The sequence below is a fragment of the Myotis daubentonii genome, chromosome 3 (assembly GCF_963259705.1).
Source record: "Myotis daubentonii chromosome 3, mMyoDau2.1, whole genome shotgun sequence".
NCBI classification, from domain to species: domain Eukaryota; kingdom Metazoa; phylum Chordata; class Mammalia; order Chiroptera; family Vespertilionidae; genus Myotis; species Myotis daubentonii.
The window spans coordinates 45,491,787-45,519,687 of NC_081842.1; the positions used below are offsets into that span (position 1 = coordinate 45,491,787).

At 40.4% G+C, this 27,901-nt stretch overlaps 1 protein-coding gene across 2 annotated transcripts; it reads left to right on the forward strand.

The window, feature by feature from the left end:
- LOC132230220 (kininogen-1-like) lies at window positions 1-27,901 on the forward strand. 2 transcript variants are annotated; one of them, XM_059687333.1, is made up of 10 exons: window positions 1-371; window positions 8,929-9,039; window positions 10,704-10,788; window positions 14,967-15,139; window positions 16,283-16,390; window positions 17,372-17,456; window positions 18,327-18,487; window positions 23,551-23,658; window positions 23,774-23,863; window positions 27,663-27,901. In XM_059687333.1, the coding sequence occupies exons 1-10, from the start codon at window positions 177-179 to the stop codon at window positions 27,714-27,716; spliced, it is 1,170 nt and encodes a 389-aa protein (XP_059543316.1). In that variant the 5' UTR covers window positions 1-176; the 3' UTR covers window positions 27,717-27,901. The 2 variants fall into 2 exon arrangements, with proteins under 2 accessions (XP_059543316.1, XP_059543317.1); XM_059687334.1 differs by having other exon boundaries at window positions 18,330-18,487.

The window sequence follows — 27,901 nt, forward strand, 5'->3', positions numbered from 1 at the left end:
CATTTGTCTTTATAAGAGGGCAAATAGTGGAGGGCAGCAGGAAGCCAGGCAGAACCCTAAAGTGCTAAGGCAGAGAAAGGAGAGAGAGAAGAGATAAGAGGCTGAAGAGGGTTAACATCAGCCTCCAAGTTAGCTTCCAATTCTTGGTGAAACTCCCAGAGGGAGACTGATAAATCATGAAGTTAATTGCCATCCTTTTCCTTTGTTCCAGGCTGCTAACAAGTTTCGCCCAAGAGGACCAACCACAAGAAGTTGACTGCAATGATGAGGATGTATTTAAGGCTGTGGATGCAGCTCTGAAGAAATACAATGATGGAAGCAAAAGTGGCAACCAGTTTGTATTATACCGCATAACCGAAGGCAACAAGACGGTGAGTGAGTTGAATTTAACCTTGAGGTCATTTGGGATTTATGCTATCACTTGAACCCAGGACACAAACACACACACACACACACACACACACACACACACACACACACATCACATCACAAAAAATTCCTGATAATTAAAGGTAGAGGCTTACAGCTCTTAGAAAAGACCAACCATACTCTCTGGGCTGGGACTTGGGCAGGGTATGACTAGTCCTCAAGCCTCCAAGGTTGGCCTCCTGGGTGATCAGAGGACAAGTATCCTAGGCTGAAATTAAAGAAAGGTAGATGGAGTCATTTGAAAGGGATTATGTTGAGTGGGAAAATCCATTAACTCAGTGAGGCCATAGCAAGAGGATTTACTGGGTGACCATCCTTAAACTAAAATATAAAGAACTCCAGACCTCAAAGGGAAGGAGGTATTTAAGGGAGTATGCCTAACACATACTGTATAATCTCACATACAAATGGAATCTAAAGAAGTCAAATTAACAGAAGCATAAAGTAGAAGGATGGTTGCCAGGGACTGTGGGATGGGAGAAATTGGGGGGTGTTTGTCAAGGGTACAAACTTTCAGTTATAAGATGAGCCTGGTCGCTTTGCTCAACGGTTGAGTGTCAACCTATGAACCAGGAGGTAATGGTTCAATTTCTGGTCAGGTTGAAGATAAAGCCCGACAGGATGTGTGATTCCAAGAAATACAATTGGATGCATCAAAACTATTAGGTTGTAGGGGAGGGGGGCGGAAGAGGGTTTAGTTGTGATTTTTTGTTGTTGTTTATATGAAAACATTCAGAATGATGCAACTTAAAGGGGGAAAAAATAAATCAAGCAACATTTAGCTTTATTTCTCTTTAAAGTCAATCATCATCTCTCCCCCCCTTTTTTTTAATTATCTAAAGTTTTACATATGTCTTTTTCCCCCCCAAATGACCACACCCCCTCCCAGCCATTCCCACCTGGAAGAGCCCCCACCGCCCCAGTGTCTGTGTCCCATTGGTTATGCTAATATGCATGCATATGAGTCCTTTGGTTGCTCTCTACCCCCCCCCCATTTGTCTCTGGATCTATTCTTTTTTTTTTTGAAATATATTTTATTGATTTTTCACAGAGAGGAAGGGAGAGGGACAGAGAGCTAGAAACATCGATGAGAGAGAAACATCGATCAGCTGCCTCCTGCACATCTCCTACTGGGGATGTGCCCGCAACCCAGGTACATGCCCTTGACCGGAATTGAACCTGGGACCTTTGAGTCCACAGGCCGACGCTCTATCCACTGAGCCAAACCGGTTTCGGCTGGATCTATTCTTGTTCATCAAATTATGTTGATCATTATATCCCACATATGATTGATATCATGTGATATTTATCTTTCTCCAATGGCTTATTTCCCTTAGCATAATGCTCTCTAGTTCCATCCATGCTATTGGAAATGCTAAAAGTTCCTTCTTTTTTATAGCAGCATAGTATTCCATTATGTAGATGTACCACAGCTTTTTGATGTACTGCTGAATCCGATTTGCTAGGATTTTGTTGAGTATTTTGGCATCTATGTTCATGAGGGATATTGGCCTATAATTCTCTTTCATTGTATTGTCTTTATCTGGTTTTGGAATTAGGGTGATGTTGGCTTCATAGAATGAGCTGGGAAGTGTTCCTTCCTCTTGGATCTTTTGACATAGTCTGAGGAGGATAGGTTTTAGGTCTTCCTTGAATGTTTGGTAAAACTCCCCTGTGAAGCCATCTGGCCCCGGGCTTTTGTTTGCTGGAAGCTTTTTGATTACTGCTTCGATTTCCTCCACAGTTATTGGCCTATTGAGATTTTTAGATTCTTCCTGGTTAAGTTTTGGAAGGTTGTATTTATCTAGGAATATGTCCATTTCCTCCAGGTTGTCTCGTGTGTTGGAGTAGAGTTGTTCATAGTATTTTCTAACAATCCTTTGTATTTTTATGGGGTCTGTTGTTATTTCTCCTCTTTCATTTCTGATTTTGTTTATTTGGTTCCTCTCTCTTTGTTTCTTGGTGAGCCTGGCTAGAGGTGTATCAATCTTGTTTATCCTTTCAAAGACCAGCTCTTGGTTTTGTTGATCTTTTGTATTGTTGTTGTTTTTTTTTTTGTCTCTATGTCCTTTATCTCCGCTCTGATCTTTGTTATTTCCTTCCTTCTGCTTACAGTGGGCCTTTTTTGTTGCTCTCTTTCTAACTCTTCGAGTTGTTGAGTTAGGTCATTTATTCTCATTGTTTCTTGTTTCTTGCAGTAGGCTTGTAGAGCTATGAACTTCCCTCTCAAGACTGCTTTTGCTGTGTCCCAAGGTTTTGGATTGTTGTGTTTTCATTGTCATTTGTTGCCATGATGTTTTTTATTTCTTCTTTGATCTCATTGGTAACCCAGTCATTGTTTAATAGCATGCTATTTAGTCTCCATGTGTTTGATTTTTTTGGATTGTTTTTGTTGTAGTTGATTTCCAGTTTTATGCCTTTGTGGTCTGAGAAGATGCTTGATATGATTTCAATTTTCTTGAATTTGAAGAGACTTTGTCTGTGACCCAATATATGGTCTATCTTTGAAGATGACAAATGTGCACCTGAGGAGAATGTATATTCTGTGGCTTTGGGGTGAAATGTTCTGAAGATGTCAATTAATTCCATCTGATCTAGTGAGTCATTTAGGATTGATGTTTCTTTGCTGAGTTTCTGTTTAGAGGATTTGTCCAGTGGAGATAATGGGGTGTTAAGGTCCCCTACTATGATTGTATTGCTGTCAATCTCTCCCTTGATCTCCTCCAGAAGATTTCTTACATATTTGGGTGCTCCTATATTGGGTGCATATATATATTTACCAGAGTTATTTCTTCTTGTTGGACTGTTCCCTTTAATATTATGAAGTGGCCTTCTTGATCTCTTTTTATGTCCTTCACTTTGAGATCTAATTTTTCAGATATAAGTATTGCTACTCCGGCTTTTTTTTTCACTTCCATTGGCCTGAAAAATCTTTTTCCATCCCTTCACCATCAGTGTGTGTGCATCTTTTTTTCTGAGGTGGGTTTCCTGTAGACAGCAGATATATGGGTCATGTTTTCTTATCCACTCATTTACCCTATGCCTTTTGACTGGGGAATTTAATCCATTTACATTTAAAGTTATTATTGATAGAAACTTGTTAGTCGCCATTTTTGTTCTTTACCGCTGCATTCCTTCTTTGTTTCCTGTTTTTTCTATTTACAGCAGACCCTTTAGCATTTCTTGCATTGCTGGTTTGGTTGTAATAAACTCCCGTAGACCGTTTTTGTCTGTGAAGCTCCTGATTTGACCCTCCATTTTGATTGATAGCCTCGCTGGGTATAGTATTCTTGGATTCAGACCCTTCCTTTGCATGACGTTGTATATTTCATTCCATTCCCTTCTTGCCTGATGTGTTTCTGTTGAGAAATCGGTCGCTAGTCTGATGGGGGATCCTTTGTAGGTAACTTTCTGTCTCTCTCTGGCTGCTTTTAAGATTCTTGCTTTGTCATTGGTGTTTGCCAATTTAATTATTATGTGCCTTGGTGTTGGTCTTTTCGGGTTCATTTTGTTTGGGACTCTGTGTGCTTCTTGGATTTGTGTGAGTTTTTTCCTCCCTATATCAGGGAAATTTTCTGTTACTATTTTTTCAAACAGGTTTTCTATTTCTTGCTCAGTTTCCTCTCCTTCTGGCACCCCTATTATTCGGATGTTGTTTCGTTTAGCATTGTCCCAAAGTTCTCTTAGGCTCTCCTCCTGCTTTTTAATTTTTTTTTCTAGAAGCTGCTCTGTTTGGGTATTTTTTTCTACCTTGTCTTCTAGCCCGCTGATGCGGTTCTCTGCTTCTTCTAGTCTACTGTTGATGCTTTCTATTGAGTTCTTTATGGCAGTGATGTCATTTTTCATTTCTTCTTGGTTTCTCTTCATTTCCTCTTGGTTCTTCTTCATTTCCTCTTGGTTCCTACACATATTGTTGAATTGGTCTTCCATTCTTTTCATCCACCTTATGGCCATTACTCTGAATTCTTTCTCTGACAGGTTGCTTGCCTCCATTGCCTCCATTTCTTTACTTCCTTTTCTGATGATGCCTGTTTTTCTTTCATATTTGGGTTGGTTCTTTGTTTCACCATGATTTCTCTTCTCAAGGTGTTTGGTTATGTAGTTCTCTCTCTGCTGCGCTGATTCAAAGGCACAAAATACAACACAACAAGGCACAACGTACAGGGCACTGAACTAAATGCATTCACGATATTAATAACCCCAAATAAAGGTGAACCCCCGAACGAAGAGAATTAGGGGATAAAGAAGAAAAAAGAGAAAAAGATTAAAGAGAAAAATAAAAAACAAAAAGGAGTGCTGAAATGAGATTGGGAAAAGGGAGAGAAGAAAAACACAAAAAGACAAAAAAAAACCCAAACAAAACCCCCCCAAAAAAACACAAAAAACAAAAACAAAAACAAAAACAAACAAAAAAACAAAAAAAGTAAGAGAATGAAATAGAGGTGGGGAAGAGGCTATTTGTATGGGGAGAAAACTCCAAGAGAACCGCAACCAATCTCAATGAACTCCAGCAGCAGATCCCTGGAGACTAATGCAAACTACAAACAACCACCAATATCAAGTGAGGCAAGGGAAAACAGAAGCACAAAAATAACCAGATAAAGAAAAAGTAAGCAAAACAGAAAAATGAAAATGAAAAACAAAACAATTTCCCAAACAAGCATAAAAAACCCCCAATATACTCAAAATCAAGCAAACACTAGCAAAACAACAGAGAGAGAGAGAGAGAGAGAGAGAGAGAAATTAGATAGTGAAGAAAGATGAGAGAGGTGTATATGGATTTAGAGCGACGGATTGGAAATTAGATATATAAGTAGGGTGAAATTTAGACAGTGGGTAGAAAGAAGGAATAGGGAAAATCTAAAGCAGGAATAGGGTAAGAGAAACAGGACAACAAAAGGGGAAAAGTGAGGAAGAGAGTTTTGGCTTAAGGGTAAATGTGAGATAGAGAGAAATGATGCTAATGGAACGATGAAAATAGAGTGTAGAACACTAATCCCAAAATAAAATAAAGAAAAATAAAAAAAATAAAAAATAAAATGACACTTGAAAAAATGATAAAAGGATAGCAATAATACTGTTTAAAAAAATGTAGTAATTAAAAAGGTAAAATCAAGTGATGAAAAAAATAAAAAATAAAAAAAATAATAAAATAGGTTCTTAATGAAATGGTGAAAAAATAAATTAAAAAATATATATATATATAAATATTCGGAAGTGAAGGTGCTTCAGATCTTCCACTCTTCTTTTTGGCACGCCTTAGTCCTGCCAGGCATTCAGGGGAGTGTTGAACTTCCCTGCGATACACTGTCCCTCGTGCAATAAACCACAGACCTGATTTTAAGGCAGGTTGTATTTGTTTACCAGACTGCCTTTATTTGTGATCACAGAAGAGACAGTTTGTGGCTCTGCCTCTGGGTGGCAGTGTGTCTGGATTGACCTCCGAGGCTTTAAGTCCTCTCTATCAGTAGGGTTTTTTTGGTTTTTTTTTCCTCTATGGTATTTGGAACTGGTTTGGGAAAGACCACTGCCCAGAGCTGGTTCCTTGCCACTGCCCGCTGTTTCCCAGGCTCCCCAAAAAGAACTTTCCCCTACAGGCTCTGCAAATGACCCCAACTGGGGAATCCCATGCACTGGGTTTAATAATCAAATGCACGGATCTAAGGGGAACTGTAACAAGAGCCTGATAGTTGTGCGAATTCGCAAGCCTCCACCTTCCAGGTCTGAGCACAGTCTCCGAGCGCAGTCTCTGCGTGCCCACTCGCCCCTGGCACCAAGCAGCCAGCAGATTGGCAAAGTCCAAGGCCGCTCCTTTACATCCAGTCCAGCTATGGGCTCATTTTTCGCATTCCCTTCTGCCAGCAGCCCTGTGGGGCCCCTCCCCCACTCACGGGTCATGCTGGTCCCAACGGCTGCGGACTCTGTGGGGCGCAGATTCCGCCCCGCGTGCGAGCTTTGTCCTCCCTCCAACCCGAACTGCAAACTGCACCTTTAGGGGATGTCCAACCTTTCTGTGAGAAGAAGCAGTGCTCGTCTGAGTTCACGCAGTCATGCTGCTGGAGATCCCCTGTTTCCAGGTTAGTAGCTGGTCTCTGGATGCCGGCAACAACCACCCAAGATGGCGCAGTCTCCGCTGCTTAGCTGGCGCACCAGGAGTGGCTTCAGCCGCAGTCTCCAACCGTCCTTTTTTTCCTGGGGGTTCTCAGTCTTTCCTAGCTGCAGACAGTCTCTCAGCTGAAAATCCTCTGCCTATTCGGGCTGCATGTTACCCGTTTCAGCTGCTCACCCTTATCTGCTCCAGGACAAGGCACCCCGACATGTCCATTTATACCTTCGCCATTTTCCCTCTATACCACAGCTTTTTAATCCATTCATCTGCTGATGGGCACTTAGGCTGTTTCTAAATCTTAGCCATTATAAATGGTGCTGCTATGAACATAGGGGTGCATATATCCTTTCTGATTGGTGTTTCTGGTTTCTTGCAATATAGTCCTAGAAGTGGGATTACTGGGTTTAATGGGAGTTCCATTTTTAACCTTTTGAGGAAACTCCATACTGTCTTCCACAGTGGCTGCACAAGGCTGCATTCCCAACAGCAATGCAGGAGGGTTCCTTTTTGTCCACATCCTAGCCAGCACTTGCCCTTTCTTGATTTGTTGATAATAGCCATTCTGATAGGTGTGAGATGGTATCTCATTGTGGTTTTGATTTGCATCTCTCAGATGTCAATCATCATCTCTTGATAAAGGAAAAATTAAACAAACCAGGCTCAGTGGACCACTCTTCTCTCCAAGGACATCCCCAGGAAGAGATTTCCTGCCTAGCTTTGAAAACAAGCAAATCAGACACAACACAAGAGCACTTAAAGAATGTGTATGGTATCATGTATCTCTGTGGTGGTTCATTCCACAGGACGAATGCATATTTGACACACTGCCTATTGCATAACTAATCTATTTATTATCACCTGCAGATAACCTAATGTTGTTGAGGGAGTGACACCACAGGACATTATAAGTACTTGGTCCCATAGATGCTCTTTTTTGCACTGAGCTTGACATCCAAAGCCCAATGATGTTACTCGTACACCATGCGTCTCTCCACCAACTTTTCCAACTCCTTTAATTCATTGAAAGTCTGTGTTTTCCACCTTTTGTTGTTCCAGTTCAAACAATTAACTAGGGGGACAAAATAACTACCCTGATTTTCTTCTTTGTGGTCTTTTTCTTGAAAGTCGGGGCCCAGTCTTTGGCTGTATCTGTATACTGATCTTGGACACTGTAGAAAAGGCATCAGATAGGATCATATGACTTGCTGTCTTGCCATAGTCAATAAACCTGTGGGACTTTTAAACAAAAGTGCACATGTAAACGTCCTGCATCCAGCATGGTTGAGCTGTCATCAACATTCTTGTGTCTGTTTTACTGTTACAATATTAGGTAAATATGGAAGCAAAGCCATTCCACAGAGTCATTTTTAAAAAGGAATTCTGGTTCTGTTTTCTAAAGAAATGTAGAAATTCTTAGTTTGGATCTATTTATAGTTTCAGCTTTCTTCAGCTGCCAGTGTGTTATCCATATTTAGCCTAAAAAACCTGGCATAAGAGGTTTTTGTTTGTTCTCAAAGGATCCTCTTAGGCCCTTTTATATTTAGAAAATTAAAATCTTTCTTTGGGGGAAATTCTTGGTTATTCTGCCATAACAGAATATGTATTAACATGTAGGTTCAGTGGTTTGATACCTATTTAATCAGGTGCTGATATTCCAGAAGGATTTGTTGCATTGGTGAAAATAAAGATGGGACACAGGGAGGATATTTTTGTTTTTGATGTACCCTGTTTTGAAACTAGAAGTCTTGTGTCATGCAAAAGAAAACAAATTATTTTTTTTTAAAAAAAGCAAAGATAAAAAAATACAAACTTTCAATAATTTGTTCAAATGACATGTTAGAAAAAAAATAGAAAACAAACAAACCAAATAAAAATATTAAAATTACCCCTAACTAATCTCATCATCCAGAGATACCTGTTAACATTTTTTTTTTCAAAAAACGAAAAAAGAAAGTACTCTTGTTTGTTGGTTTGTTTTCTAATTGTAAAAGTAATATATATTTCTTTTCAAGAAATACTCAGAACATTTAGGAATGTTTGATTAAAGAAGAGAATAACAGATAACCATACATCCATCACTGAGACACATCATGTTAACAGCTTTGCTGCATAACTTTTCAGGGTTTTAAAATGATATATGTGCATGTAAATTGCTTTCTACAAAAATAGGCTAATACTATGTATACTACTTTGTTATTTGAAAATGCATGTTTATAAATATATTATGAACATTCTTTCAAGTATTTATAACTTTCAGTATTTTTAGTGAATGTTTTGCTCTTGTTGAATTAAATAAATATTAAATATACATAACTGCACCAGATCCCTACACAATGGTCTGCTGTTGGCAGATGAATGAGTCCTATGTATCTTTGATTGCTTTTTTCCAGGTACACCTTGACATATTTTATTCTGTCAATTACGAAATTAAAGAGGGCAACTGTCCTGTTCAAAGTGGCAAAACCTGGCAGGACTGTAACTACAAAGAACCTGAGCAAGCTGTAAGTGTAATGGTCCGGAGCCTCCAGTTTTCTCAATCGACACTGCCAAATTATTCTGTTAGTGAGGGGGTGATGAATACTGTGGAGCCTGTTTGTGAGGGGTGCACATAAACACTCATATGTGTACAAAAGGCAAATGGTTGATGTCTATGTTCTTGCACAGACAGAAAGGGCATGAGAGGCCAGCCATGAGATTGGAGAAAGCCCTCCCATGAAGAGGGGACTCCTATGACCAATTGGGTGTTTTATTTGTGCAGACCTGAGTTGGAATTCTACTCTGCCTCTAATTAGCTGACCATTTTAACCCTTGGGCTCCCTGTAAAATTGACCTAAATTGGAAGATGAAAGGAGATACATATGAAAAGACCTTGTATTAATACAAGATATCTTAACCAAATGTATAACATCTGTTTGGCACACAGCTGGTTGTTTAGCTTTACCTGAGGGAGCTAACAGCCAGTATCTGCCAGGAAGGAAGCCACTCTTTCCATAGTCCATGGACTCACCTCTTTAATCTGTCAAATGTTATTGGTGGAAACGGGGACCCCTTTTCCCACTGGATGTTGGGAATCCGGTCCTCACGATATCTTGAGAAAAAGAACTTTCTAAGACTCACACAGGAATATAAGAGATCTTTATTTGTGTGGAATTCCATATCTGCATTTCTAAAGTCCCATTTCCCTTAAACCAGTCCTAAAAGAGGTGCAGCTGGGGAATCAGCAGAGCCAAAATCCAAACCAATGTCCCAAGTTTCCATTCCATGGTGGAGCTGGGTCCGGTACAGCATCAGGCTAGTTCCCATCCATTAGTCCATTGTTTGTGTGGGTGTGGGGGGGACATATGGCTGTGGGCCATGTGGGTGCATGCAGGGAAGTGTGTCCCCTGCAACAAGAGAGCCAGGAGCCACAATGTGCAAGAGAGGCAAGAGAGAGAGAACACCTATGTTTAAGAGTTTAATATCTGAAATCTTCCTGTGCTTGCAGTGGCCACACCAACTATGTTCCCACGGGTGACTGACAGATAAATACCTTCCCTAGATCACCCAGATGTTACTGGGCATGTATCTATTAGGCCTTCCCTTTGCTCCTTTTCAGTTAATACCTGGTTATTACAATGGTATCAAAAACACCGCATCCTCTGTGCAGCTGAACCCTGAAGTTGAACTGTAAGAGGAGAGTTTGGCAGGCTAGTTTTAGGGCACTGTGTTCAGCTTGGTGAAAAAGAAATATCTCCAGTGTCTAAACATAACATTATTTTAAAACCTCAGTATCTATACTGCCTCTCCTCTGGACACCTCATGAATATCAATGACTTGTAAATAATAATGATTAGGCTACAAAAACATTCATTCTTGTATCTCAAAACTCTGTTAGAAAAAATCTTAAGTTTTAAATAAGAGAAAAGCCATACTTACTAGTAGCAACAGCACTAGGTGCACTTCTCCTTCTGAAAGATTAAGATAAATGTTCTCCTTTTTCTTTCTTTCTCTCTTTCTTCCTTCTTTCCTTCCTTCCTTCCTTCCTTCCTTCCTTCCTTCCTTCCTTCCTTCCTTCCTTCCTTCCTTCCTTCCTTCCTTCCTTCCTTTCTTTCTTTCTTTCTTTCTTTCTTTCTTTCTTTCTTTCTTTCTTTCTTTCTTTCTTTCTTTCTTTCTTTCTTCTTTCTAGGCCACAGGAGAATGCATGGCGACCATAGGGAAGAGACGGAATGTGGAATTTGCTGTGACATCCCAGACCTGCCACATTACTCCAGGTAGCTGATATATAGTGTGGCTATGCCCTGTGGGGAAATGAACCATTTCTGAGTGGGGCCAGGAGCATAACCTGGACAAAGCCCTTTCCCAGAGGGCAGTGGGTGGCTGTGCAATGCTATTTGCAGCCTTGGTGAAGGGGTTTGGGCGGGGGGGGGGGGGGAGGGAGGGGGGCGGTGGCTGTAGTGACAGAGTCCTGAGGTGGGGCCAGGCTCCTGCCAATCATCCCCTGGCCTCTCCCTGGACAGCAGCGCTGAATTAGATGTGTGCAAAGGCCCTGGGAAAGGACTAGAAAACATGCCACATGCTTCAATTGTGGGGGTGTCCCAGAGCCAGAAAAGCACAGGCTTTGAGGTCAGATCTCTCTTGCAAATTTTCAAAAGCTCTTCATCTTTTTGGTTTCCCTTTTCCTTAAAAGGGGATCACAGTAATTCTCACTTCAGAGGGTTATTGTAGACTGAAGCTAGATGGTAGGCTTGAAGTTAAAGTATAATACTGTATTGATGATCATAAAAATAAAACTAATCATAGCTGACATCTATTGAGCACTTATTGCTAGCCACAGTGCTAATCGTTTTACATATGTTGATTTATTTAATCCTCACAACAATTCTATAAGGCAAGAGTTAATATTCTCATTTTACAAATAAGGAAACCCCGGCCCACCACAGTTAAGTATCTTGCCCAGTATCCCATAGCTAACAATTAGCAGAGTTGGTATAGTAGACCTTGTAAGAATGGAGCAACTTATGCAGATATAACCACTATTAGCTCCTTCCCTCTGGTGGCAGAGTGGCTGGGTGCAGAAGAATGAGCACATATAGGTAATGTCAATCACACAAGCCAACCCAGAATTGGCCTTTTGCAAGATAGGGTTTTAATATAGGAGGCTCCAGAACAGCATCTTTAGCCACACTCCTGAACATCAGTTTAGGAGCAATTGTTCTATATTGGCCTTAGTATTCTATAAGGAACCCACAAAAACTATATTTCTTGAGTTTCAGCTCTTGCAAGAAGTGGCATTGAAAGAAAAACAGTCAGAAACAGAAAAGAAATCACTTTTTTTTTTAAAAAAATTTTTGGAGTAGTTTTTTATTCTTTAGTTTAAGATCTTTAGCTCATAAGCAAATTTTCACATGATCCAGAACACAGCACTTTTATACTATGAGAGAAAAAGCTCTTTGCCACACCTTGTAGATCCACAATTACTACAAGGTAATCCCTTATCTGAAACATTTTAGGCAAAATATGTTTCAGAATTCAAAATTTAAAATCTTTTAAAAATTTTTTAAAAATCTCCCCAGAAATGTTGCAGCAGGATGAAAACTTATTCCATTGCCTGGAAAAACTGAATTTGTATCTTTCACCCTCAAAAGACTGCTCCATCTCTCCTCTTACCCCAGTCAGAGCTGCCCTTGAGGTCAGCAAACCAGCCTCTGATCTCTACTCCCTTCTCCCTCCCCATTCTGTGTTCATCAATCTTTTCTTCTCACCTCAGTAATTCTCTCTCCTTTCCCATGTAAGTCCCCTCCAGTCTGTTAATTTGTCCACTGCCCTGTTGCAACATGCCTTCTGCAATGGGAGAGCAGAGAGGAAAGCTATGAATATTCACCCGGTAAATCTTTTTTCTGACACACATGCTTATGGAGTGAGTGCCAAGAAACAGCTGCAAGGAGAGTTGTGTTGACCTACTCGCAACTGAGGGACACTGTTGTAGAACACTGTTGGCCTCCTGATTCTCTTTGGGTCCTGCACACTCAGACAATGAGAGCCCAAGGCAAAGGGGCCCAGGGTGCCTTCATGGTTTCCCCTCTACAGCGTGTGCCTCTACTGACCAGCGTGTTAAGGCTATCTACACTAATAAAAAAGAAACATGCAAAATGACCATCCATCCACAATGCCCACCAGCCAATCAGAACGAGTATGCAAATTAACCCAACAAATATGGTGGTTAATTTGCATACACAGGCATGGAGCAAAGGCTGAAGACAGTGTAGAAGGAAGCCAAGCTCTGCAGAAGGGAGTGAAGCAGCAGAGAAGGGAGGGAGCCCAGGCAGCAGAGATGGAGCGGAGCCGAGGCAGTGGACAAGGGAGCAGAGCCGTGGCAGCGGAGATGGCAGGGAGCAGGGTAGCTGCAGGAAGTCCTATTCTTGCAGGAATCTTCCTGCAACGGTCCTCTAGTCCATATAATAAAAGCCTAAGCGACCGTTATGGCTGAACGACCAGAACAACAGGTCACTGTGATGTGCCCTGACCACCAGGGGACAGACACTCAACGCAGGAGCTGCCCCCTGGTGGTCAGTGTGCTCCCATAGGGGGAGCACTGCTCAGCCAGGAGCTGGGCTAATGACTGGCAAGCACAGCAGTGATGGCAGGAGCCTCTCCCACCTCCATAATAGCACTAAGGAACAGCTGGCTGAGCGGTAAGGAACAGTGAGCAGGCGGGCAGTAAGGAGCGAGGGGATCCTGGACTGCGAGAAGGATGTCTGACTGCCGGCTTAGACGGACATTCTCTAATGCATCCCTGACTGTGAGAGGTTGCAGGCCAGGCTGAGGGACCCCTCCACCCAGTTCACGTTTTCATGCACTGGGCCTCTAGTCTGCTATAAACATTGCTTGGAATCTGAATACAAGCTCGATCCTGTTTTAATATTTTATGTTATTTTATTAAAACCCCATCAGTGGCACCCCATCATTACTGCCAACCACTCTTAATTCAGTGAGTCAATGCACACCTTGAAATTATATGGAGAATGTTGTGAGTACCGGCATTTTCCCGCAGAGGGCGCCATAATTCTCATCAGGTTCACCAACAAGCCCATGACCCTTGGAATACAGTTCATAACCCCTGGCCTCCAGAGAGTGGCCCAGGCTCCACAGCAGAGGACTCTCTCTACCAATTGTCCAGACCTCAATCGCCAGTCCCTGCCTCCTGCTTTAAGCCCCGTAAAAAGTATACACCACATCCCACACGCTGCCCCTGACTCATCCTGCTTTCTTGAGAGCCATTCCTCCCTTTGTTCCTCCTTCTCAGGCTCACACTTTACGTTGCCCAGTTGACCTTGACCACTTTACACCCTTCTTAGCTCAGGCCTCTTCTCCCAATAAAAGTCTTTCTTGAGCTCACTCTGGGCTCCTGCCTTCCCAAGCTCTTGCCGAATTATTTTGAAATATCCATCTGCAGTTCTGTCTCTCCCACTCCACTTTGCTCAACACCTTCACAACTCGGGGGGGGGGGGGGGGTGGCTGACCAGCAGCCCCTGAACGATGGATGAACAGATTACTCAGACACAGTTTGACTGTGAGAGAGAGGGCTAAGGGGGTTGCCTGGCTCAAGGGTCCAAGCAGCCTGGATTGCCTGCCTTGTTAGCCTTTTATTGCAGTTTTTATCTTTAGATACAAGCAGAAGGGTGAGTAATCTTGGGAGGACACATGCGTTTACATTGTCCTCTAGGTAAGGGCATCCAGGGTTGAAGCATACGGATTCCAGTAAACACCTGGGGTCTGTACGTAATCAGACTTGTTTGGAAAGGTCACGAATAATTAGGGGCGCCACCTTCGACACTCCCCTATGTCTCCCCTAAGTTGTAATTTCACTAAACAGGACAGGCAGCATTCCACATACTTCCCTTTTATCAGAATGTTCTCCTTACAAACTTTCCAATGAAGTTTCTTGTGCTCCCCAACACACCGCATTGACCATCACTAACAAGTTAATGTAACCACACAGTCTGACTCAGTACCTGACATATTACAGAAAGAACAAAATATGTACATGGTTGTTGAAATGAATTGATACAAAACATATTATATCCTGAACTAGGTTTCAAGGAGCTTTAATGAACACTGAAAAATAAATGATACTATATCTGAAGCATGTTACTTTTTTATAAGAGGATAAATTAATGTATTATGCTATAATTTACAATGATTTTTAAATAAATTTAAAATAATTATGAAAAATAATATGCACATAAGATGTTCCTAAGTCAATGGCAGGTTTTTTCCCCTCTGACAACAAAAAGCAGTCATGTGTTCTCTTTTTCTAATATATACTAGAATGTACTAGAATGTGTGTTTGCCAGGGTCTTTGAAATTATCTTACTTATTTAGGACAATTTATCTGAATGTGGGTTTTGCACATTAATGCTGCCCTTTTGCCTACTCTTTCTTTTTCAAGCCAAGGGCCCTGTGGTGACCTCTGAGTATGAATGCCATGGTTGCCTGAACCCCATAAGGACTGTACCCGCTGACTTCAACCCTGTTCTGAGGCATGCCATTGAACATTTTAACAACCACACTAATCATTCCCACCTCTTTGCTCTTAAAGAAGTAAAAAGGGCACAGAGACAGGTTTGTACTTTAGTTTCCATTTCTCACAGTATTGTTAAAATTTGTTGGATATTTATGTTTAGGGTTTCATTACTTAAAATAAACCATTGGTCAATAGAAAACCTATGATTCCGTTAGTGGTGGTGAGGGAGCTCTTTTATGTCCTCATCTAACTGGCATAGGAGGTAAAGAGCTTTCTCTTGAGGCAAAGTGATTCAGATACTGCAATATATAAAGGGCAAAAGTGTGGCTAATCAGACCCCTAGCTCTGAGGTTGGTTTTATTGAATGGTAAGTTAGAAATACATGTTTTTCTTAGAGATGGTGAGATGAAAAGATCATTCTAGCCTTAAGGTTTTAAGAAAATTACATTATCACTTAGCCATCATGAGTCAAACATGGCTCCAAAATATGCAATGGAACCCAAACAGTTGGCATGGCTTTCTGAGCACTCTCTAAATTATAGTTTTTATATCATTAAAAGAATGTAAACACTTGGAAATTCTGGCCTTTTCATTGACCCAGTTCACTAAATCTTTACTGAAAGTTGACTGGGTTCCTTGTATTTCATTGTCTAATTATGAGGGACTTACTTTAGTCAGTAACATTCCCTGCTTTTAATAGACCATCCAACTTCCCTTCATGCAAGATGCATGTTCTACTCAATTACGTTCATAGTCAGCTATCGGGGTGGGACTAACCCAAGATAAAGCAGCACAAAACTTACTGCCTGACTGTCTGGGACCCTGAGAACTTACCAGTAAAGGCCATTCTAGCTCCAATGTGTTTTTAACCATCTAGAGGAGTATTATTCATATTTCACAAAATTCAAAAGGACATTATTTTTCTGTTGCCTGGAAGAGGAAATATTGCTTAGGTTTTTCTTAAGAAGATACAGTAATTCCACTTACATATATATTGCTTTTTATTTTCAGATGTGTAAGAGTGTGTGTGTGTGTGTGTGTGTGTGTGTGTGTGTGTGTGTGTGTTGAGGAGTGTGAGTGTCATGAAGTGCTCAATGTTTATTCAGTCATGACTTTTGCCTAGTACTAAGAGTTTATATTTTTAAGTACCTGCAATATGCCAGGCAGTATTCTAAGTTCCTCATAACACAGTGAATAATGTTTAAACTTCCCTTTAACTATTTAATTCAACATTGTTTCAGGTGGTGTCTGGATGGAACTATGAAGTTACTTACTTAATTGAGCAGACTAATTGTTCCAAAGAGAATTTTAAATTCTTAAACCAAGACTGCAAGGCCCTTCGCAATGGTGTAAGTAGGCAAAAATTGAATTATAAAGTAATTAGCATTTGGTGTCCAGTATTTACAGGTGTGGGAATACTCAGCTACACAGGAAGACTTGGTCACTAAGATATTAGATGGCATGCATGAATTCACAGCCACATTTTCCATGTCACTAGTCAAGCTGCCTTACCTACCTGGTCAAAATATCTGTACATCTGGCAATAAGCATTTACACATATAACCAGGGTTTGAGATAAAATGATGCCATGTAAATTTTGTCTGTTCATGTCTTCAAACTTTCCTGTCTCCCTTTCTTCCCACCTGCTTAAGGTCCTTCTCGGTGCTCCTGAGCCCTGCGAAGGACACTCCTTAACTTCAAACTTGCCTTTGCTTATTTTTTCCCCTCCCCTCACCTCTTCTTTCTTTATTTTTAACTAGAGACCCAGAGAACAAAATTTGTGCCCTAGGGGTGGGAGGGAGGGGGCAGGGGGCAGGGTCCCCTCAGCCCTGCCTGCACCCTCTCCAATCTGGGACACTTGAGGGATGTCCGACTGGCGGGCCTAAACCTGCAGTCGGACATCCCTCTCATAATCCTGGACCGCTGGCCCCTGATCACTGACCTGCCTACCTGCCTGCCTGGTGGCCCCTACTTGACCCCCCCTGCCAGCCTTATTGCCCCTCACTGTCTCTGTGTGCCAGCATGATTGCCTCCAATTACCCCCTCCCTGCCAGCCTGGTTGCTCCTAACTGCCCCCCTGCCATCCTGGTCACCCGTTACTGTTCCCCCTGCCAGCCTAGTCTCCCCCAAATGCCCCCCTCTGCTGGCCTGATCACCCCCAACTGCATCTCCCCTGCAAGCCTGGTTTCCCCCAACTGCCCCCACCGCTGGCCTGGTCACCTCACGCAGCCTGCTGCTCAGTCGTTTGGTCATCCTATATTTAATGTTGCAAGTTGTTTACTTTAAAAGTTCTTAAAATGTTTTTAACTTATTTACTCTTCAAAAACTAGGATACTGGTGAGTGTACAGATCTTGCATACGTGGATCCTCAGCTAAGAATTGCTTCCTTCTCACAGAAGTGTGAGATTTTACCAGGTATGCGATAATACATGTTTGTGCTCTAGTAGTACATGTTGATCCCAGATAACTGGCTAGGTCTTTTTATAGGAATTGTGCTTTGGGTCCCATGATATAATCAACAAACCTTACAGCTATACCCCATTTCTGCACAGCTGTGTTGTAGCTGATGCAGCTAGGACTGCCCTGCAAGTGGCCAGAAGGAATATGGTGACAGAAGGAAAGATTTATGTTCTTTGGGCAAAGCTGATCTCCACATGCAATGTCAGCTGGTCTTCCTTGTCTATAAGATGTCACTACCTCAGGTGTTATAAATTGGGGAAGCTGTATCTCCTATTGAATCACACAGAATAAAATCCTTTCAATTAAAAACTTTTTTCTCCTGCATGTTATAATGGGGGAAAAGCGAGACAGTGCAAGTTTATGGTCAAGCCAGTGTTTCTTATACCAAGAGTTGGCTTTTTTCATACTTGGAAGGAAGATATTTGCATACATTCCACAGTGAGAAGCATCATTGAAGCTCCCTGCTCACCAGAATCAGAGGACTTAAAATTTTCCCACTAGAGAATCATTCCTTTAAATTAAGTGTTGCTTTCTTACACTTTCTTTCAAAAATGCAAAAACTTAGGAACAGTGCAGCACATTGATATTGAAAGTGTACTAACACCTTCTGATGGAAGGTTTCCCTAAATGCCCTTGACTCAGAGGAGAGGAAAAGAGGGCAGGCAGTAAGGTGAAGGTCACACAGACAACCTCTACCCACTCACTACTGGCTTTAGGCTGCACATGGCCCCCTATAAATGAGTGCTGGACAATGTGCAGGAGAGGTCCTAGGATAGACTGCTCCTTCAGTACACACACTGACTTAAAACCTGATTCTTCTTTCAGGAGAGGATTTTACCACAGGTTGCCTTGGCTGCCCCGACGAGATACCTGTCGACAGCCCTGAGCTGAACGAGGCTCTGAATCATTCCATTACAAAACTTAATGCACAGATTAATTCAATTTTCTTGTTCAAGATTAACATTGTGCACAGAGCAACATCACAGGTATGTAAATTAAGCTACAAAAATAGTGATATTATAGTCTATGTGCGAACTGCTTACTAATATTGCCACTGATCTTTGGTTGGGAAATAGTATACCTGGTAAAAGGAATTGAATGTCAAGTCTCAATCTCACTACATGCTTGCTATGTGATCTTGGAAAATTCATTTAGAACATTCCATTTTCTGTCTGCAAAGGATTGGGGTGAGACTCAAATAAGATAATATATGTCAAGCCTTGAGCGGGTAGCTCAGTTGGGTAAAGCATTGTCCCGATATGCCAAGGTTGCAGGTTCTATCCCCAGTCAGGGCACATACAAGAAGCAACCAGTGAATGCATAAATAAGTGGAACACAAAAAGAGAGATAATATATTTCAATACATTATCTTCTTGAAATTTAAAGTGTTATATAAACTATAGCAACTTTATATTATTAATAAAATGTAGGGCAAGGAAAAGCTACTCTTATTCTCTGCCTTTCTAGAGTTGTTTCTTGTTGTAGCATCACTTAATGCCTTGGGATCAGCCACATGTCAGTCTATCATCACCCAGACTCTCTTCACACTCTCACCTCCAGGTCACTTCCCCGCTGACTATGTGTCCTTTCAGCCCACAAATGTACCCTCTAGGGGGCTTCATCTTTCCTTCCATGCCCTGTCAATAGATAAGGAGCATCCTACTGTGGGGTCAGAAGATCCAGTTCTACCAGAGCCTCAGCCCTCATGTCCTGGCTAACACCGGGCTGTCATTCAGACTCACTCAGTCTTGTGGCCCCATCTGTAAAATGAATGGCTGGGTGAGAAGAGCCCAAATTTCTTCCAACTCTAACAGCATCTGAGTAATCTGTTCATGGGCACATTCCTATTGTAAACCTCAAAACTGGCCTTCCTAAATGTAAACAAAAAGAACCAACAAACGTAATCAAAATAGAAGCAAAGTGTTTCAGCAAAACAACATAATCTGATGGAAGGAAGGACTTCACTTATAACAATTTATACTTTTGGCTCAGTAATTGAATTTCTAGAAATTTAAAATAGAGTCTTTACATACAAGGATACTCATTACAGCTTTAACTATAAAACACAACATGGTAAACTGTCAAAACTATCAATAATATAGAAATGATTAAATAATGTCTGGCATATCCTTAAAATAGAGTATCAAGAAGCAATTTTAAAGTATCGTTGTGAGTAGTTCTTGATGTAGGAAATGCCTTGTGATAAAATATGCAGTGTGAAAAGAAGAGGCCATAAAATTGACTATACATTCCTTTGTCAGGTGTTTTATAAAAAGTACAGAAAACAATTAGAAAGTAAACAAATACCTCCAACTATTCACAGTGGTGGCTTTAGGTGATGGCACAATGGGCTATTTATTGTCATCTTCTGATTTCCTGTATTAGTTTCTCTACTGCAGGGGAAACATAACCAAATGTTATTAAAGTAAGTCAAAACTGACACTTTGCTCTCTCTCCTACTCACGTACTTATTCCTGCCCCTGACACCACAACCTTTCTCCCTCATTTCACGGGAAACATGACCCATGTTAGTGGTGTACTCACATGGTACACCAATCATTGTATTCTTTTTTAAACTTAAATTCTTTATTGTCTAAAACCGCAGGCCACAGTTTGAGGACCCCTGGTCTAGAGGATTTATCCAGTGATGTCAGTGGTGTATTAAAGTCCCCTACTATGATTGTATTGTTGTCGATCTCTCCCTTGATATCTTGATATCTAAGAAAGAAAAAAAAAGATAGGAGAGAAAAGAAAAAGGAGAATATATATATATATATATATATATATATATATATATATATATATATAGAGAGAGAGAGAGAGAGAGAGAGAGAGAGAACACCACAGAACCAACAGATAAACCAAACAAATACAAACACCAAACACCCAGTAAAGAGGGTGGGGGCAGAATCTGTAGAGGCTGAGCTGATATACAGGAAATAAGGTTAAGAATTGGATAAATATGGGCGGGACCTCAATTCAGTTTAGAGGAAGAAGAATAGGGATGAGTGGATAAGAAGAGAAAGAAGGGGAACAAAATAATATATTTTAAAAAAATTGATTTAAAAAATGGTATAAAAATAGAAAATAAATTAAATGATGAAAAATGATGTGAAAAGAAGTAGAAAATAAAGCAACAACCAAAAAAAAGGAAAACAGAAAAAAGCAAAAAAAAGAGCTAACAAAATAATAATAAAAAAATAAAAATGAAAAATTGAAATGTCATTCCTTTGGCTGGTTTAAGATCCCAGTTTTCTGGAATGTCTGTGGTTTTGTTGTTGTTGCTGGGACTGAAGGCCTCTCTATAGTCCAGACCCTGTTAACTCCCAGGGACTAATCAGATTTTTTAAATCCTTCGTACCATTCAGGGTGGAATCTGGGTGTGGCAGTATTTCTTGCCTAGAGACTGGAGGAAGGGGTTATAGCTTCAGTAGAAAATGGCTGCCCAAGTCCTGGGCTCAGGCGTGACTTAGCACTCAACTTGCTGCCACCTCTCCTGGGCCCCTTTCTTTCCCCAGCCTCTCCCCAGATTCCACTCGTCCCCACCTTCTCCCACTCCTCAGCACGGGTGTCTGTATCTGAAATGTCCTATGAACAGGGTTCAGTGAAAAAAAAATAAACAAACGCTGGCCACAGAAACAGGGAAGGCTGAGTCTCTGTAAGCTCCTCTCTTACCGGCACTGCATGGTCTGGTCAGCACTTCAGGCTGCTCCCTCTGGGCTCAGTCCTCTGTAATTATGGCACCCAGATCTCAAATCCCCCGGTGCCAACAGTCCTGCGGATCTTTTTTCCCAGTCAGAGGCTGTGCCTGTCCCAAGGGACATGGCTGTGTGCTGCTCGGTTTCCCTCTGACCCTCTGGGTTCAGAGATCTGGCAAATGTTTCTGCCCAGATCCCTGGTTTTTACCTTTCCAGGGGAACTCTGCCCTTCCCGGCTACAAACTGCCTCACCAGCTGAGTCTCCTTCACCAATTCCGGGTGGATGTTATTCGTTTTAGCTGCTCATTCTATTTGCTCCAGGACAAGCCTTGGGATGCGTCCACCTATTCCGCTGCCATCTTGTCTCCCCTGAGTTTATTTCTTTAATTTAAATTGTTAATACATTTGGAATTTATTTTGATATGTGGTTATCTCTACTTCAAAAAAAAAAAAAAAAGGTTGAGCAGGATGGGTTTGAGCAGGGCAGACTTTTGTTAAGAATGACACCTGATAATAACGGCAATACAGATGCCATCATGAGGGCCTCAAATGGGAGATATACATCTATTTAATTCCTTCTTCTTGACCCTGAATAGAATTGAGACATCAGTTGTGGTTTGTGTCACATATTGTCAAGTTTCTTAGGCAACATTACTGTGATCAACATTATTGTTATTACGGAAAATTGGATTAAGATATATTCTGAAATGAGCAAGAAAACTTATGATCACCAAAATATAGACCCTAGAACCCTCTTAGAACCTTCCTTTCCATTTACACCTATACCTGGAGTCTTAAAAGTTAAGTATCAATTTTTTCTTAAAAATGTAACCATGTTTACCTAGCAGAACAATGCGAGAAAAAGTAGAGGGGGAGCTTAGCTCTTCCTATGACTCTGTTCTCCTGCTCTCTTCCTCCCACCACATGATTTCCATGTCTTTAAAAAACACAGAGAAAGGGAAAACTATTGTGCTTTGCTTTTTCAAATGAGATTCTACTATCACCCTGTGACTTCATTTATTTTATTTCTTAATACCCTTTTATTGATTTTAGAGAGAAAAGAAGAGAGGAGAGAGAACCATAAATCTGCTGTCTCCTTCATACCCTCCCACCCTACCTGGGATTAAACCCACAACTTGGGCATGTGCCTGGACTGAGAATCAAACTCAGGACCCTTTGGTGCATGGGATGACACTCAATGAATTGAGCCACACCAACCAGGGCTGTAACTTAATTTTTAAAAATAATAGTCATCTCTCTAGGTCAACTGATATATTCATGTATTCTTTTACACACACACACACACACACACACACACACACACACACATATTTAGATACTAGAATCAAGTATTGAAACTTGGACTAGAAATTCGCCATATCAACTAACTTTTTAACACACAATTTAAAGTCACTTTTTACTGAGTATATTTTTTAGGTGTAAGAGATGTAAGATATGGCATTTTGAAATGACTTTTAAAAAGCCATATGTGCAATTTTATTGAAGTCAGTGCATTTTAAAAAGCATGAGTTTAATATTTTAAATAAATAAAATGTGCCTCTTTCATATGAAAATAAATAAATTGGGCCACAAAATATTCATTGTGGACACAGCATTGTATATATAAAGATTAAAACTTTTGCTACAGTACTGGCCAGTGTCGCTCAGTTGGTTGAACAATGCCCTGAGCACCAAAAGTTTGTGTATTCAATTCCCAGTAAGGGCACATGCACAGATTGAGAGCTTGATCCCGAGTAAGGGGCCTGCAGGAGGCAGCTGATCAGTGTTTCTCTCTCTCCCTCTTCCTTCCTGTACCTCTAAAAATCCATTTAAAAAAAAAAAACTATTGATAGAGATTAAAACTGTTTCTTAATATAAAACAATTTAAGAGAGGCAAACTACAAAATCCAAAGAATTTTCCTAATCACAAAATTTAACCCACAATTTCTGTAGTGGCACTAACTCGGTATTTTTCTGATTCAGGTCTTGGCATGTCAATAAGGCATACTTAAAGAAAATGTTTAAATTTTTCTTCCTACTCTTCTTAGATTCTATTATTTGAGTGCTTGAATGTTGTTGAATAATAAAACTCAGAAAGTATAAAATAAAAATTGTAGCCTTGTTTCCTTTTACACAAGAGGAAACAAGACCAACCAACAGCCAAATATTTTACACATGCATACAAACTAAAAGTTAATTGTCAAACATTTGTACTTTATTTGTATACCTTTCATTTGAGCGGTGTATAATTAAAATTTTAATATTCTCCCCTAAGGTCCCTTAGGGTAAAAACATATCATTTATTATATAATATTAATGAAGGTTCTACTTTGTGTTAATTAATTTTCCAGGTGGTGAGTGGATTCAAATATTTTATTGACTTCACAGCCAAGGAAACCACATGTTCCAAGCAAAGACATGAAGAGTTGAGCGAAAGTTGTGAGTTCAAAAAACATGGAGTAAGTAGTCATGCAACTCTCTAGTTATTCCCTGGATATCTACTTGATATTTTATACTTGTATAAGTATTTCATGAATAACACTTTTCTCTTTTGACTTTTGTTTTCACTGATAGGCAATTCTAAGATGCACTTTTGATGTTTACCATCCAGTAGGTGAGAAGAAAAAAATTGACTCTACTTTCAAATGTCAATCACCACAAAAGGTATGATTCTAATTAGCTTGGGTAAATTTTGATCATGCTGCAATGTCCTATTTGGGGTTGAAAATGAACCACTATTTAAATGAATTGGGGGACTATCTTTTTAGAATGGAGAGAACTCTCACATTTCTGTGCTGACCTCTCCTTTTTATGTCTAGAAAGGAAAACAACAGTCAGTCCCCTAATCTCACCCATTGTCAGTGTCCCATCCTTCAGGAGGCTCTCTCTTAATGAAGGGCAGCCCCTGCTGTGCAGAGCTAATACTAGCTCTGGGGCTTTAAGACATGCCTGAGATGCTTCACTGGCATCTGCCTCCATCCAAGGGACTTGGGAGAAATACAGATCTCAGACCCCACTCCACTTTGATTGAATCCAAATTTGCATTTTAGCATGGTCCCCAGGGTTTCATACCCACATTCAAGTGTGAGGAGCATTAGTTTATATCATGTTTTCCAGTTCTAAAGAGAACCTTGGGAGGTAAGCAAGACTTTTCCCATTGTCAAGGATGAGACATTAAAAATTACAAAGATGCTGAGATCCTGGAGTGGATAATAACATGATCAAGTGCTTGCTCTGTCCCAGGCACTATACTGAGGACTTCACACATATTTTTCTCTTGACAACTCTCTGAGTCAGGTGCTGCTGTTATTCCTATTTTAGAGATGAGAAAAGTGAAGCTAGTGGTGCACGGATGCAAGTGTAGGTCAAATCAGAGTCATCTGTGTTCACATGATGCTAACAACTAGGCTCTGGCTTATTTGACTCCAAAGACCATGCTCTTTGCACCACTGAACACTGCCTCCAGCATCCTGTTCTCACTAGTAGTGAAATGTAGATAGAAATCATCCAGATCTTCAATGTGAGTTGCCTCTTGTCTTTCTTTTTTTTCTGATTTAGATTTTTGCCCTGTATAGGTATAGATGTAGTCTAACACAGGCATTATACAAAGGCTGCATTTCAAGCTTGTGAATATGTCCTAATGTGTTTCATCCCAACAAAGTAATTGTGGGCACATGCTGCATATATATTCAGTCCATAAAGCTATTTAGGGTCTTTTGGTATAAAAACTGTAATTGTGCTAATAGAATTAGTATCAATTAATAAATAATGTGCCATGGTATTATGTAGTTCAACCACCCAATTTTTCCAGATGAAGAAAAACCTCTCAAGTTTAGAGGAGTATTATTAAGAAATATCCACAAATTATAAAATCAATTAAAGAGGAAAAGATATTCATTCTCATCATTTCTGCAATATTAACATAGTATTTAAAACCTGGCTAAAGACTTGCTCCATTGTAAACCAAGTTAGCATTGCCAGGTCTCAGTCCCTTCTGTCTTCATTGAGAGTGTGGTTTCCACAGTAATCCATTCATTTTAATATTTCCTGGTTAGACCACATTGCTGAAAAGACCTCCAGGTCTTACACCTTTCTGATCAGTACAAGTGGCAAAAACAAAAGAAGGGACAACTGTAAGTCCACCCCACACTTCCATGGTACCAATTCAACGTCAAGAGCAGGATTCAGAAAAAGAACAAGGAATCATTCATGATCATGGCTGGGGCCATGAAAAGCAAATAAAACATGGGCATGGCCATGGCCATAAACATGAGAATGATCAAGGCCATGGACACAAAAACGGATATGATCTTGCACATGAGAAAACAATACTTTGATTAGTTAAGGTCACAGATCTGTTCTGTCTCATGTAAATGCCCAAGTCATTTAACATTACATCTGCCTTCTTCTACTCTATCTCCTTCACATTTTTTTCTTCCTCCCAACATCTATTGAGAACTCAATATGTGTCAGACATTGTGTTAGGCATAGTTTATATATTCAACACTAGGGGCCTGATGCACCAGCTTCCCTCTGGCACCAGGACCCGGGGCTTCCTTCACAGCCCCAGCTTCGTCTGAAAGGCCATCCGGAAGGACGTCCGGTCTAATTAGCATACAATGCTTATATTATATAAGATTATTTGTTTTCTTGTTGTATAATAATTAAGAGTTCTCTTTTTTACATGCATGATATCATTTGATTCAATATCCTACTCCATTTAAAAAAATAAATAAAAACAACTAAAGCTCAAAAAAAAAAAAAAGGTAATATGGCCTAGCACATAGACATAAATATGAGCATGGTCATGGCCATGAAAAACATAAAAATAAAGGAAAACAGAATGGAAAACACAATGGTTGGAGAACAAGTTCCTCTGAAGATAGTACTATATCTACACAGACACAAGAGAAGACAGAAGGGCCAATACCCCTCCCCTCCCTAGCCCAGTCAGGTGTAGCAGTTGCCTTTCCTGAATTTCGGGACTTAGATCTCACTGCAGCTATGATGACTAATACACCACCAACTCCCACAGAGAATGATGATTCTTGGATCCCTGAAATCCAGATAGATCCCAGTAGCCTTTCATTTAACCTGATATCTGACTTCCCAGAAACAACTTTCCCCAAGTGTCCTGGACGCCCCTGGAAGCCAGTTAATGGAATGAATCCAACTGTGGAAACAAAAGAGTGTCATGATTTCGATCTCTCTGATGATTTTTATTAATGTATGCAGCCATGGGTGTTTCTTTTAATACTTCACCATCCCCTTTCACCATTGTCCACACACCCTGATATAATGCACCAAAAACCATGAAGCTTCAAACAGCCTAGAGAGAAGTGGTGAGACTCCCAATGGGGACATCATCAATTTCTATGGACAACACAAAACTGTGTGCAGGATTCTAAATCCTTTCTGAATCTTCCTCACGAGTTTTCTTAACTAGCACAGAAAATGGATAAACAAATGTGCCTTGTGGCCTACTGCAATTTGCTTTTCTAATAACAAATATGTACCTTAGAGTGGATGTCATCGACTTTCATACATAGATTCTTGCCATTCTGAATAAACAGTAGCATCTGGTCCCTGAACATATGTGAAAAGAAGGAAAATCAAGAGACTGAATGCTGAACATCTTAATAGGGCAAAAATAATAATAAAAGCTACCAGAGGTCAAAGAGGGACAACAAGAAAGACAGACTGGTCAAAGGGAGGACAGGGGGAAGTAAACTAATTGACTTTCTGTTTCCAAAACAGGCTAGTTATATCAAATAGTTACTCCCAGTTCACAAAGCTATTCTGGTAATTCTCTTTCTGTCAGAGTGTTTCTCAGAAGTCAATAATTTCTATTAACTTATTAACTACTCTTTGCAACAAGGCTTCGAAGTAGGATTTTTCTGTTTGTGTATTTGTTGCTGAGGCTAGAATGAGCAATCCATAGTTTTTAGCAGCTCTGAGTTTAATGATAACAATGGAAAGCAGGAGTAGTGACATAGAAGGAAATCTTTTTTTATAATTGAGAAGGGAATATCATAAGATGTGACAGAAAATTTATTCAGAAATTTTATGAGGAAATGCCTCTCTAGCCACAACTTATTATCAAATCATCTTTTGCTAGGGCATTGAAGAGCGCGATTTTTACAAAAAAAGGACAATATGATGGTCTTTAATTGTTTCTAATATGTGGGAAGTATGCATTTCATAATCCTTGCTGTGTTCTGGCTAGTGAAACAAGATAGGGCTTTAAACAGCTACGGTGCCTTTTTGAGGCATGTGCCATTGCTACTTTAAGTTATCGGATGCACTTGAGCATCTGAGTTTTTATTCCATTTCAAATATTATCTGTACTTTTCAATAAAGAACCAATGATGTCAGGAAAAAGTCTCATCTTGTCAACTGGTTGCTTCACTCTTTTCTTGTTGAATGATAACACCATATTAACAGAATTTTACTATACTTACAGGAGCAACTAAGACCCTGCGTGTACAAGGGCCGACCTCAGGAGGCAGGGGCATAGCCAACATCTGAGAGTGTGGCCTCTTGACCAGTGGGCAGAATCTCCACACCTGGCACAATAGCCCCAGCAACCTGTCAGCAGCCCTAAATGGAAGGACAAGAAGATGGGATAGAATGTCAATAGAGAAGAATGCCATTTTATCATTCTGTTTCTGGGTGAAATAAAGTTTGATCTTAATGTTCACA

What these genes read in the sequence shown, in the direction of transcription:
- LOC132230220 (XM_059687333.1), top strand. Translation starts at nt 177, where the DNA reads ATGAAGTTAATTGCCATCCTTTTCCTTTGTTCCAGGCTGCTAACAAGT. An exon ending in GAAGTGTGAGATTTTACCAG is followed by an intron (nt 17,457 to 18,326) that starts GTATGCGATAAT and finishes TTCTTCTTTCAG; the next exon opens with GAGAGGATTTTACCACAGGT. An exon ending in GTGAGTTCAAAAAACATGGA is followed by an intron (nt 23,659 to 23,773) that starts GTAAGTAGTCAT and finishes TTTCACTGATAG; the next exon opens with GCAATTCTAAGATGCACTTT.